The 12,933-nt window shown below is 36.9% G+C and overlaps 1 protein-coding gene and 1 long non-coding RNA gene across 4 annotated transcripts in view; one reads left to right on the top strand and one right to left on the bottom strand.

Moving 5' to 3' along the window:
* Nucleotides 1-10,950, bottom strand: part of ZC3H6 (zinc finger CCCH-type containing 6) — an 85,606-nt gene extending 74,656 nt beyond the window's left edge. Inside the window, exon 1 of one of the 3 annotated variants that reach the window (XM_056813786.1) lies at nt 10,605-10,950. Coding sequence is in view for 1 of the 3 variants with exons in the window: in XM_007476590.2 (XP_007476652.2) it covers nt 10,331-10,416 (86 nt within the window). In the remaining 2 variants the exon portion in view is untranslated. Of the gene's footprint in view, nt 1-10,330; nt 10,464-10,604 lie in introns of those variants that run through there. The other 2 variants (XM_056813787.1, XM_007476590.2) reach the window with 2 other exon arrangements.
* A 304-nt stretch (nt 10,951-11,254) lies between these two features.
* LOC103094930 (uncharacterized) lies at nt 11,255-12,339 on the top strand. Its single transcript, XR_008915595.1, has 2 exons — nt 11,255-11,347; nt 12,197-12,339. It is a non-coding gene; the product is annotated as an uncharacterized LOC103094930 (long non-coding RNA).
* The last annotated feature ends 594 nt before the right edge of the window (nt 12,340-12,933 follow it).

Below are 12,933 nucleotides of genomic sequence, written 5' to 3'. Positions count from 1 at the left end.
ACTACCTAAATTATATATTTGAATGCCACAGGACTATTGGGGAAAGTAATCTTAGATGTCCCTTGTACAAATGAAAAAATCAAGAACACTTTTTATGGCTTTTTCCCAAATTTAAAAACCATGAAGCTTAGAAGCTTTTGTATAGCCTTTCCAATTCATATATACTATTTTATTTCTTATATACCTTTTCTTACTTATTCCTTCTTTTTCTCACTATTCTTCCAGATACCTTATCTTCAATCTCGATAGTCTAGTACAGAAGCAAGAGAAATCTGAGGACTTAATAGTAATGACCCCAGGCAAGTCACTCTACTTCAGTTTTCTTCTCTTTAAAATGAAAGGTTAGGACTAGATCACCTCTGAAGGTTAGTTCTAGATGACCTCTGTCATCTTTGACAAAGGACACAATGCGTGCTAGTCTAGACTGGTAAATGAAGTTTAGCAGCTGCAGAGCTGCTTTTGCCAGAGGCATGAGGAACCAGGTTCCCAAGTGGATAAATGTAAATAGGAGTGGTAAGTATTTCTTTCACATTTGAAGAGATCTTGGGCAAGGGAAATATAGAGACAAATAATAGTGGGTTTTGATATTCAATGAGATTGTGCTGATGAATATTTCAGCTACTCAAATTCCCAGAAAGGGGATGTGCTAATAAGGTAGGCGAGACATCTAGAGTTGTAATCAAGCATAACTTTACCCCTCCGTATCATTTAAGTGGCCAGAAAGATTTTTGTTGTTTCTTTTGTTTTGTTTTTAGTAAAATACTGATTTGGGAGGGGGAAGCTAAATAAAAAACCAGATACACAGATTGAGAAAAAAGATGCAGAGAAAATAGCTCACTAGCTCCCCAAGAGAAGGGAAAGACAAAAAAGAAAAGCAATCCAAGAAATGGAACCCAGTATGTTATGATAATGGTAATGGAAATGATCAGTTCAAGTTGGGAAATACACAGAAGGTATGAGTTTTAATACTGAAGAAAAAGGCTAGTTAAAAGATTTACAAATGATGAAATCCATAGGAACACCAGTCAAATTTCAAAGCAGGTGACTGCCAGGATAGTTTTCACTCCAAAAGAAAGAAGGTAGACATAAGGCTTAAATAGGAAAAGGTCAGTAGGGAACTAGAAGTCAAAGAATAAAATATAGGCATGGAGTGGAAATCGAAAAGAACAAGAATAAAAATTTGCAATAAGATTAAATGCTACCCATGGAAAAAGGAAGTGACCAGAGAAACGAATGAGGACAGACAATCCCTACAAGAGATTGTTTAATATTTTGAACTAATGAACACCAAGCTAAAATTGAATAATGTGAGAGAGGCTGTACTTATGGCTGACCTGAATTTGTATAAAGGTTTTATTCCCAAGTCATGTTACATACACTACTACAGCAAAATTTCATTAGGGAGGAATAGGTAGACAAAAGAGTTATTAACACATGAGAAAAGAAAGTAAGCAAAAGTTTTAAGTCTAGGAGCAATTTTTTGAAAGAGAAACTCCCTTTATTCAGTTTTTCTCCCACGAGTTTTCCAGCAGAAAAGTCATCTTAAATAGACAAATGGTGATAGGAATCAGACAATTTGAAGACTGATCCTAGACAGCACTTTAAGTAGAAAAGCATATCAATTTTCCAAAAATGAGGTATATTTATGCTATCCTGGAAAATCAAGGATTGGGGGAAAGAGTGGCTAGCCTTACACCAGTGGTTCTTAACTATTTTGTGTCACAGACCTATTTGGAAGTGTGGTAAAAGCTTAGGGACTCCTTCTTTTTAGAATGCTTTTTAATTAATAAAATATATAGGATTACAAAGTCAAATATACTGAAATATAAATTTCACAATATTAAAAAAAAATTCCAGGTTAAGAACCCCTACCCTAAACCTTTATATTTGATGACAGGAAGGATATTTATGCAATCCAAAAAATGTTCATTGTGAAACTTACAGAAACAGAATAATAATATAATTTGAATATTCATAATACTGAAAAAAATTTGAAAATGTCTACCTCTTTCTTACTTTTATTTATAATAAATTTCTTACTTTTGGTTCTCTATACGTACATATACACACAACATGCAACAAACCCAACAAAAACAAAATTCAAGAATTAGTTTTGACTGAAAAAGGGGGAAAAGCCTGCAAGGTCAGAATATTAGACCAAAGTTAATTTGCTGTAGAAAAGTACTTAAAAGTTTAAGGTGCACAGCTGATGCCCCTAAAATGCCTGTTGACTAAATTATTTAACTATAGGTTATGAATGAAGAGATCTTAACTTTGACCCATTAGGAGTATCCACAAAAGGCACTTTGTTGATAAATTTTCCAACCTTAATATAAGACAACACAGTATTATGGAAGTAGGGATTGGTAGACACAAAATAGGTAAAACATAGCATAGTTAGAGAACAGGGTTCTACTTCTAGATCTTCTTTAATGGGCTGTAAATTAGCTACTCTCTAGTAGTAGCTAAAGACTCTTTAGTCTTCTCATTTTGTAATATGAAGTGATTCAATTACATAATTTCTAAGGTCTTTTTCAACTCTAAAACACTCATTCCTCAAGGTTTATTTTCCCTTTCCCCTTTTATATCTATAGTGTTATACGGGGCTATACAGTCCAACCAATATGTTACCAAAAAATTCTTGACAACATATTCTATAAGTGGGCATTCAGCCTTTGTTTTAAGATCTCTAATGAGATCTCCACTATATTCTGCAGCAGCCCATTACACTTTGGGGTAGCTATAATTTGCTAAGTACTTTTTACTTCTATTAAGTCTAAGCCTCTCTGATACACATCCCTATTATTGCTCATTCTTCTCTCTCTCTTCCATATGAGATACCTAGGTGGTTCATAGAGCACTAAACCTGAAGTCAGAAAGGCCTAACTTCAAATCTAGCCTTAGACTCTTTCTGGGAAAGTCACTTACCCTCTGTTTGCCTCAGTTTCTCTAAGTAAAAATGAGGACTTCGTAAGGTTGTTGTGAGGATCAAATGAAATAAAATTTGTAAAGCACATGTGTCTGGCACATAGGTACTATATAAATGTTTATTCTCTTCCCTTTCCCCACCTGGTGCTCTTTTAAATACTTGAAGATATTTATCATGTTTCCCTTGAGAATTCTCTACTTCAGCCTAAACACTCCCAATTCTTTTAATCAATTCTCATATGGAATAGAGTTGAGGCCCTTTACATTTTTGGCTATCCTCTTATCAATGTCCTTCCTAAACTATAGTGTCCAGAACTTAATATTCTACATGTGGCCTGATGAAGATTTCCAGTGAACATATAAGTCACAATGATTTCTCTTCTTGAGTTTCATTGTCCTAGAACACAGGGATGCTATGAGGTTCAAATGAGTTAATAGATGTAAAACATTTTGCAAACTTTAAAGCCTTATAAATGCCAGTTATCATTATTTTTATTATTAGTCTACAGTCAGCAGGCCTCTAGTCCTGTGATTTATTCCTTGAGCCTTCTATTACAGTTCTGTTCAAGCAGTGTTTACAGAGTATTTCAGGGATATGTTGGTAAATGTTTAAAAGGGGGCTAGGAGAATGCTTTAACGTTTAATCTGTATGAGGAACAAAATTTTCTCAAGTCAACAAACAAACAAAAAGAAAACAAATCAAGCCCTGAATTGTAGAGATTTCCATTTCTGAGGTGTAAATGCTTAAACCAAACCAATTATCATAGGTTTTCTGGTTTAAGCAGGCTCTAGCACATCTGGACACACAGAATGAAAACAATGATGATCACTGATAGTTAGCATTTATATGATGTTCTAATTTTGCAAAATGCTTTACATATTTCATTTTACTTCATCACAACAGCCTGATAGAAATGTGCTATTATTGTCCCTATTTTACAGATGAGGAAACTCAGGCAAAGAGAAGATAAGCAACTTGTCCAAGGTCACATAGTTGATAAGTATCTGAGGACAGAGTTGAACTCAGTTTTTTCTGACTACAGATCCAGGATACTATTGATTATACAACGTAACTGTCTTATAAAAGAGGCATATTAGGATTTTGCTGAGGATGTTGCCATTAGATGTGTCCATGATTTTCCCAGAAGTATCACTGAATCTCAAAATAAGAAGGGGTCTTAGAGGCCTTTTTGGTCTGCCCTTAACTACTCTCCAACATCCTTAATGTGATCACTCAGATTGACTCTGCTTCCAGTAATGCTGAATTCATTGCTAAGTTTTTACCAAGAGTGAAGCTAATCTTATTAAAGGATAATAGAATGTGCTGTGTTCCTACAGGTCCAATTTAAAGAAGATTTTATATCGAATGACCCATTTAAAAGCTGTCTTATTTTAAAGGCAAGCAGTAAAGTGGATTAAAAAAAAAGGCTCCCTAGCAATGAAATTAATATGATTTTAGTAAATGTTAAACATATAATACCCCCAAAAAAGGGTTAACACTGCAAAGCAGAAAGACTTTTCATTCTATAATGGTCAAAAATCCTATTTAGTCGTCCAAATTAGAAGGGATTGTCAAAACATGATTAAAATCTTAGAGAGAGAGACTCTTTAGGTAGTTGAGGAAACCCCAAACTTTCTATATTCTTTGCCAGACTTTTTGCACCTAATTTAACTTCTATACCAGGCATAAGGAAACTTGAGTAAGTAGCTCTCTTAAAGCCATATGAAAGTAGGGCTCTGCATAATCTACTTATTGATAATACAACAGGAAAAAATATCTTATACCTTTCTCAAGTTACAGATTAAAACAAAGGCCATTGTATACTTCTCAAATGTATACTATGGATATGCAAAAACATCTCTCTCAATTTGTTTCTAATTTTTTGAACCCAAATAACTCATAAATGATTTAATATCACTTTTTGGTCAACTAGTTGCTAGTTTCAAATCTATAGCCACTGCTCAGAGAGAACTAAAAGAAGTAAGTGTAGGTATGTTTTCTTATGTCAAGGATTTTAGTGAATTCTAGTTTTTTTTAAACCCTTACTTTCTATCTTGGCAACAGTCTAAAACAGAAGCACCAGAGCTGGGCAAATAGATTAAATGAGTTGCCTAAGGTCACACAGCTAGGAAGTGTCTGAGGCCACATCTGACCCCAGAGCTTCCTAATTCCAGAGCTGGTGCTCAATCTATTGTACCACATAGCTGTCCCTGTGAATTCTCTTATATCAATTAGTAGAAACTTTTATAGAACCTAGAAAGCTTCCGTTTCTCACAAATGAAATTTCTTAGATTACGAAAGGCTAAACTTGGAATAAATGGAAAAAACATATCTGAAACTAGATCAGCACAGAAATCTAGTAACTATGCAACAGTAAGCTGTAAGTTCTACTCATAGTTTCCTGGTTATGTTCTCTGGGGCCAAGAAACACAAACCTAATTCCTATGACATGATAATCCTTCAAATATTTGAAGGCAGATATTATGTCCATCCTTTGCTTCTTCTTTCCCCTTCTCTTTTCCAGGTTAAACATTCTCAATTCCTTCAGTCAACCACTAGGTCCTTCATTATTCTCAGTATCCTTTTTGGGACTCTCCAGTTGACCTATGCTGTTCCAAAACTGTGGTGCCCAAAAGAAGGTATAACACTCCAGGAAGAGTACAGCACGTCATCTCAAACCTGACAGATCCAAAAGAAAACTCATGCTCTTTCCTCTGAACCTGATGCTTTTGCCAATGGTCTTATATTTTTGTCAAAAGTCCTTCCCTAGTTATTCCTGTCTTGACAATATTATTTTTGACTTAGCCTTTTCCTCAACCCACATATAAAATAAAATATAATATCTTGCTGTTTCTACTTCCACATGTCTCTTACAGCTGACCAGTTCTTGATCATTATCTGTTGCTTGCCTGGGCTATTGCTATAGTAGACTGCTAGAAAGCTCCCTAATTGGTTACCTGGACTCAGATCTCTCCCAAATCAAGTTCAGAACTCAAAAGTTTTCTTAAATATCTATTTATGTCCCTATCATCTCAATAAACACCAGTGACTCACTATAGCCTCTAGGAGGATTTTAAAGCCTTTAAATCATAGCTCCAAAAGATCTCTTCAGCCTTATTATACCTTATTTCCCTTTACTCACCCTAGGGTTCCAGGTGAACTACTCTTCGTTCCACTTATCTGGTACTCTATCTCCCACTTCCACATCAAAAATACAGTTTTCTTAGTTAACTTCATAGAATTCATTTCTTCCTTCAAGATAAAACTCAAGTATCACCCTCTATAAGAAACCTTTTTTGATTAGTGCCCTCCTTAAATCTCTTACATTTATTTTGTTATACATGTATGTGTATATGTTGACTCTCCAGCTGGAATGTAAGCTTCCTGAAAACTGAGGTTGTTTTTCTATTTATACTCTCAGCTCCCAGTACCGTATCTGGCACACAGAAGCTGCTTGAACATTATTGCCCTGCCTCTCCCTATAGACCCAATATGACATTAGCTTTTTCAGTTGTCATAAGACACTGTTGATTCATGTTGAGCTTGAAGACCATTGAAACTCCCAGATTTTTTTTCAGATAAATTGCTATGTAACCATCTTATACTCAGGAAGTTAAAATTTTGTATCTAATCCTTCATATCAATCCCTATTAAATTTCATCTTATTAATGTCCTAGCTTATTAAGATCTTTTTAGGATTCTAACAACCACTATTAGCTATACCTCCTAGCTTCATATAATCTTCAAATATATAACGCTTCACAAATATGTTATATAAGCTAAGCTATGCCTAGCAAATTTATAGTAAAATGCACATCATATTTAAATGGTATGGAAATATCACTGAGAAAAAAATGAAACTGAAAATTGTGTGATTATAATGACCAAGTTTGGCCAAGAGAACTGAGAAAACAGACCTCTAATCTTTCATCACAGAAATGGATGCGTTAGGGAAGTGGAATATTGCTTACATGTCAGATACAGTCAATGTATTGTTTTCTTTATTTTGGCTCTTTTAAAAATCTTTGTTACAATAGATCATTTGCTGGGAAGAAGGGGAAGTATATTTGGAAATGAATGTAATATGAAAATAAAAAATATCAAAATGAAAATATGATTTAAAAAACCCTTTAAACAAATATTTTTAAAACTAAAATTCTTGGGTCTATCTCAATTGGAAAACTACCAGCTTTAAGTAGATAAAATTTTCAACTTAAAAGATTTTAAAGCTAAAACTAAATATATTTAATTTAAACTAAAACTAAACTTTTGCATTCCAAAAATTCATTTTTACTTAAGATGATGCTTTTATATAGTAATCACAAAAGTCTATTTACTTTTTGAAAAAAATACATGTTTTAGACATCTGCTTTTTAAAAAAATTGTAGAATTTATTCATTCCTTGAACTTATACTATAAGGATCTAATTGTTATTAAAAAATCTTTAAGCCATTGGTATTTGACAACTAAATATTTCTTTTTAGAATAGTTGGAAAAGTATTCTAGAATTTTTTTTTGCTGAATTCCAAGTATTATAGTTCTTATACCTCTTTCACTTCCATTAACTTTTTGCTATCATGGGTTGGGAATAGAGGGGCAGTATAGTGTAAGGATACAGTGATAATCTTAGAATCAAGAAGACCTGAGGTCAAGTACTACCAATTATATTTATTAGTTATATGATTACTGTCACGTGATTTGACCTCTCTGAACCTCAAGCAACTCTCTAAGATGACAGATTATTAATTATATAGATCCTTTATTTTAAATGAATATAGAATCAGAATGTGAGAACTATATAAGGGCTTAGAGATAATCTAGTTCAGCTTTTTTTTTTTTAAATTTTCAGGTTAAACAGTTTTGACCCAGAGAATTTAAAAGACTTATAATAAGGGGATTTAAAAGATAGAGTAAGTTCACCATCTAGATAATAGCAGAACCAGGACCAGGCCTCCAGAATACACTGTATTGTAGGATTTTTTCTACTATAGATCTAGACATAAGCAGAAACTAAAGTATAATGAGTTTTTAAAGAAAGTATTTCAGAATAAAGCTGCTAATCTAAATCATTTTCTAGAAAAAGGTAGAAAAATCTTATTTTCTTAGCTCTAAAAGGACACAAGAATATATTAGGGTAAATCCTTTAAATTACTTAATGCTGCTGGGGTCAAAGACAACTAAAAAACAATTTTTACAAATGAATTTTTTTGTTTTGAATTTTAATTTACAATTTGCCAGCTCTCACTAGCATGGTTTTTGGTCTTCCATAGTAAAAACATTTTGATGCCCAAATACAGTAAATTTCTTTATTAGGAAACTATTAGAATTTCTCAATATAGCGCTAGAAACCTTTAAGGCTAGAGTATAAATTGTTAAATTTGGTATTATATTCTCACTTAAATATTTAATTCCTTCTGATTAAAGAATGAAACCTCATCTGTCTAAAGGAGATAAATGTCAGTGTAAACTCTTCAGAAACTTTACTAATTGTATTTTGATTTTTAAATATTAAATGATTTGCTTAAAAAAGATATTTGTAACTTTGTAAATATCCTTTAGGATTAATTTATTATGGGAATTTGCTATCTAAAGATATTAGATTTTTATTTTTAAAACCTAGATATGTTTTTGCAATTATCAATAAGTCTTTAATTAAAAGAAAATTCCTACTGCCCCAACAAAAGGATATGAAAAGTATTCATATATTCGTGATTCTAGCCTTTTGTTCAAGAGTGCTTTCCTTCCCTCCTTCCCCCTCCCCCACTTTGTGAAGGGAAGGGGAAGGTCACTGCTTTCTTTCATTGGCTTGACTTTTAGGGGATTTATGCAATTACATTTGTCAAATAAAAAAAGTCCTTGATACAACTCAGTCCTTCAAATATTTAAATGCAAATTCTGAAATGCAGACTAGTTTATTATTTCTGCTTTGGGAAATGGGTAAGACTGTAGCAAAGTATAAAAGTCATTAATACTAGTAAGTTTTAAACTTTGGCAACTTACACATGTGTTAGAAGCATTCTAGGAGTAGCTAGAAACTGAAGCTAGGGTTCCAAAAGTTTTTGCATATAAGCACTTTCAAATACTTCTGTTTAGTTCAAAATAATTTTCTTACTCTGGATTTTGAAGTGGATGTTCTAAATGACAATTAAGACTTGATATTTTGCTTTAGTCACCTAAATGGTTAAGTGACTACGCTGTGCTTGGGGTCTTATTACATCTGAAGTCTGCAACCTTAAAATGGAAAAGACATATTACATAGAGTAGTACTCAAAAGTAACTTACTTTGAGGGAAATAGTAAAAGTGTAACATTCACAAAATCAAAGAGGCCAAAGAAAACTCATAATTCATGAAGAACTAATTTTGAGATTTTTTTAGAAGAAAAATGCTATGGCCTTATTATTTTGCAGTGTTCCCTGCTTTTCCTAACTATGCAGGCTTGTTATTCTCAACAGGGTTTTAATAGAAAACTTCTCTGTGTTTGGGATTTTTGTTTTGTCTTGTTTTGGTGGTGGAGTTGTTGATTTAAAACTTTATAAAAGCAAAACTTTGGTATACTTAAGGGGGAGCTCTGGTGTCATAGGCAATATGTAAAAACCATTAAGTATTAAATGGCTTAAAATATTTGAAATTGAATATCCAATCATTTACCTTTGAGGGTTTTTTTTTTTTATCTAGGGCTGGGCCATAGCCAACAGAGGAAATTGGGAGCTGCAATCGTTTCATGTAAGAAAAAGAGTGCTCAGAAGAGGGAGACACACAAAAGTGCTTGTCATCTAACCAGGGAAATGATGACTGGGGTGTGCATGTGGGGACTGGGGGGTGGCAAAGCAAAACGTCAGTCAGACCCTAATCTGCATAAAAATGATCTCGTGAAATCAGAAGGCTGCAAATCCGAGGAGAAAACCATCAGGTTAAATATAGAACACGAAACCTAGTTGAGAGGTAGGGAGGAAAAAACCTGAAACAAACCTTTCTCTATCACCACCAAACGAAGTTTGCAAAGACGGTGGAATTATCTTGAAGGTTTAAAATGGGGAGGCAGGGGAGGGGAGGAGTGCATGTAATGGAATTGATGGAACAAAATAAAAAAGGTTTAAATCATGCAAAATGTAACTGCAACCGTCCCCGAGCTCCCCGCCCCACACCAATCCAAAACCACCCCCATTTTGCACACCAAGGAGGAAGGTGATTTTGTTTGTTTGTTTACCTCCCCCACCCTCCAACTAGCTTTCCCCCCTCCCCCAAGCCCCACCAAACACAGGCTGAAGAAAACGCAGCAAACATTCCAGTACTAGGCACATGAGGATGAGGACTATTATTATTGAACCACAGACACATTATTATTATCGGACAGAGAGAGAGAGAGAGAAAGAGAGAGAGAAGAATTAGGGTTACTCGACCTTTCGTCCCCTGCATGTTCAGAGTCTGTCATGTTTTTGTCAAGAACGGGGTTGGGGGGTTTGGAGAAAAGGCTCTCAAAGGCCATGAGGCTGGTGGAGGAGGTGGTGGAAGAGGTGGTGATGGTGGAGGTGGTGGTGGAGGGATGAGCAGCAGGAGGTGGCGAGGAGGAAACTGCCCTGTGGCCACCGACCAGAGACCCTAGCGCGCACACGCCCTGCTGCTGCTGCTGCCTGACAGAGAGAGACACACACACTTGGACTCGGTGATCACCACCTGCTCTCGGCCGCCGCTGGGACTCGGTGGTGAGAGATGATGAATTGGTAAAAACTCACGGTTACTTAGTGAGCGACACAGAGAGACACAGAGACTTTTCCAGTCTATTAACAATCACAGCAGAAAGATGGGGCTCTAACTGCAAACACAGGGCAATGGCCCCCCTCGCTGCCGGGCGCTGCTGGCGCTGCTGCTTTAGTCTCTATCCGCCGCTGCTGGCCGAGGCTTGGGAGCAAGCGGGTGGCGTGGAGGAACACAGGGATTTGGAAAGTGGCCGTGACGGTGATTTCTTCTCACCAACATGGCGGCGCCCGAGATAGGCAGCTCGACAAAATGGCGACGACGCCGGCCGAAATGCCTTTCTCCCGGACTCAGGGAGGAGGGGTGGGGGTGGGGGGTAGGTGAGAGAGGATTCTTCCGCGCGCGGCCCTCGCTCTGGTGCTTCCGCACCGCCGCGGCGCAGGCACACATACATGCACACACTCATACACACACACATAAGCCCGGCCCCGGGCCCCACTGGGAAGCTGCCCTGGCGGGCGGGAGGATCCTGCTGAGAACGTTGACCATTGGGGAAATCTCCTTGCCAATCATCCCCTAGGGGCGGGGTCTCTTTTCTCCCTCGGTAGCAGCGAGGTAGAGAGGCGGGACGTCGATATGGCAGCTATGGTGGCTCTCTCACCCGAGGAGGGGGAGGAGGGGAGGAGAGGCGGAAAGAGAAAGAAGTTGCCCCCTCCGCCGAGGTAGCGACGGCGCACGGATATCTCCGGGTGGAGATGAGAGTGGGCCGTGTCACGTGCCGCTTGAGGCTGCGGCTGAGCCCGAAAAGAAGGCGGGGAGGAGGGGCATGGCCGCAGCCGAGCAGTGCTAATTTCCCCCTCCTCCCCCCGCTTCCTCACCAGGCCTCTCCGGCAGGCAGTCTTTCTTTTGGGAGCTGCTGCATTGCAGTGGCCTGCTTGGAGGCCTAGGGAGAGAGAGGAGGCGTCCCTTGGCCCTATCTGCCGGAAGGGCCTGGGAATCTGGTTCGGCCTCCGTCATCCTCTAGTGTCCCTACCAGCTGTGCTGGGCCTGAGGCTAGGCCTGAGGCCCAGGAAATGGAGGCGAGGAGGAACTAGCCCTGCTCGTTTTTTTTTCCAGAAGGCCTAAATGCTTGTATGAACACACATTATCTCTTTTTTCGTTTTTTGCTGCAGCCACCAGCAGATTTACAGTTTCACTCTCCTTTTCCACTGTTATATTGTTAATACTTTTGACAAAAACAAAGTATCTCAAGCACTAATATTTCTAGCAGAAACAAAATATCCCAAGTACTGGTCTTTCTGAAAACTGACACCCAGGTGACACTCCCTTTTTGTGTATGTATTGGAATACTACTCTGAGGGCCTTGCACAATTAAGTACTTTCTCATAATAGCTATCATTTATTTAGCACTTTACGGCTTGTAAAATGCTTTACATGGTTCATCTCATTTAATAAATGCTTGTTGATTGATTGTGAGAGATGAGGTTTGAAAAAATTATACCTGCCTAACAAAGCTGCACTTGTACTGCTCATATGGTTACCTACCAGGTGATGATTTTTTTTTTTTTTAGTTGCAGCTCTCAAGATTATGTTCTGCATCTGGAGGGCTGATGAAATCTTCTTACGTATGAAAACTTCACAACAGTCCTTTATGTGTGCTGGTGTGGAATTTAGCAATGTCTTTTGGCTTCTGAATAAATAGGCCCCAAACTAATTTTAATTTGTGTCTGGTTCATACTTAACATTTTAATATTGAAGGCAAGTATTTTGTTCCTTGGAATAGTAATGACAGCTGGCATTTGGATATTTGTGTGGCTAAACTGTATACTTACATATTTAACACCTTCATTTATAAGGCAACGTCCTTGTTGCATGAAATTAGAATAACTGACCCCTGCATTAGCCTTAAAGATTTACAAAGGATTAAGCTATATGATCTCAGAATTTTTATTGTAGCCTTTTAAAATTACTTTAAACTTGTAAACCTTATTGATTTCTCTTACCTATTACCCCAAGGTTCTTTGTGTTTCATTTGGATACTGTTAACAAGACCCAGTTATAAAGTATATTTCACTTAGAGCTCTGATAAGTAAATAAGTAGACTACAATGAAGCCAGGAACTTTCACTTTTGTCTTTGTGAAGGATACAAAGTACTTAGGATAATGGTTGGCATTTAGAGGGGCCTAAAAATGCTTTTTCTTTGGTTTGATTATGGCCAACACAATCACTCAGGAGCATAGGCTCCTTCCAAGTTATTATTAAAAAGCAGTAAATATTGGGAGATTTTCATTAGTTGAATATTTTTAT

The sequence above is a fragment of the Monodelphis domestica genome, chromosome 1, assembly GCF_027887165.1.
Source record: "Monodelphis domestica isolate mMonDom1 chromosome 1, mMonDom1.pri, whole genome shotgun sequence".
In the NCBI taxonomy this organism is placed as follows: Eukaryota; Metazoa; Chordata; class Mammalia; order Didelphimorphia; family Didelphidae; genus Monodelphis; species Monodelphis domestica.
Note: the sequence above shows the minus strand (reverse complement) of the source record. Positions and strands in the feature narration are given on the sequence as shown.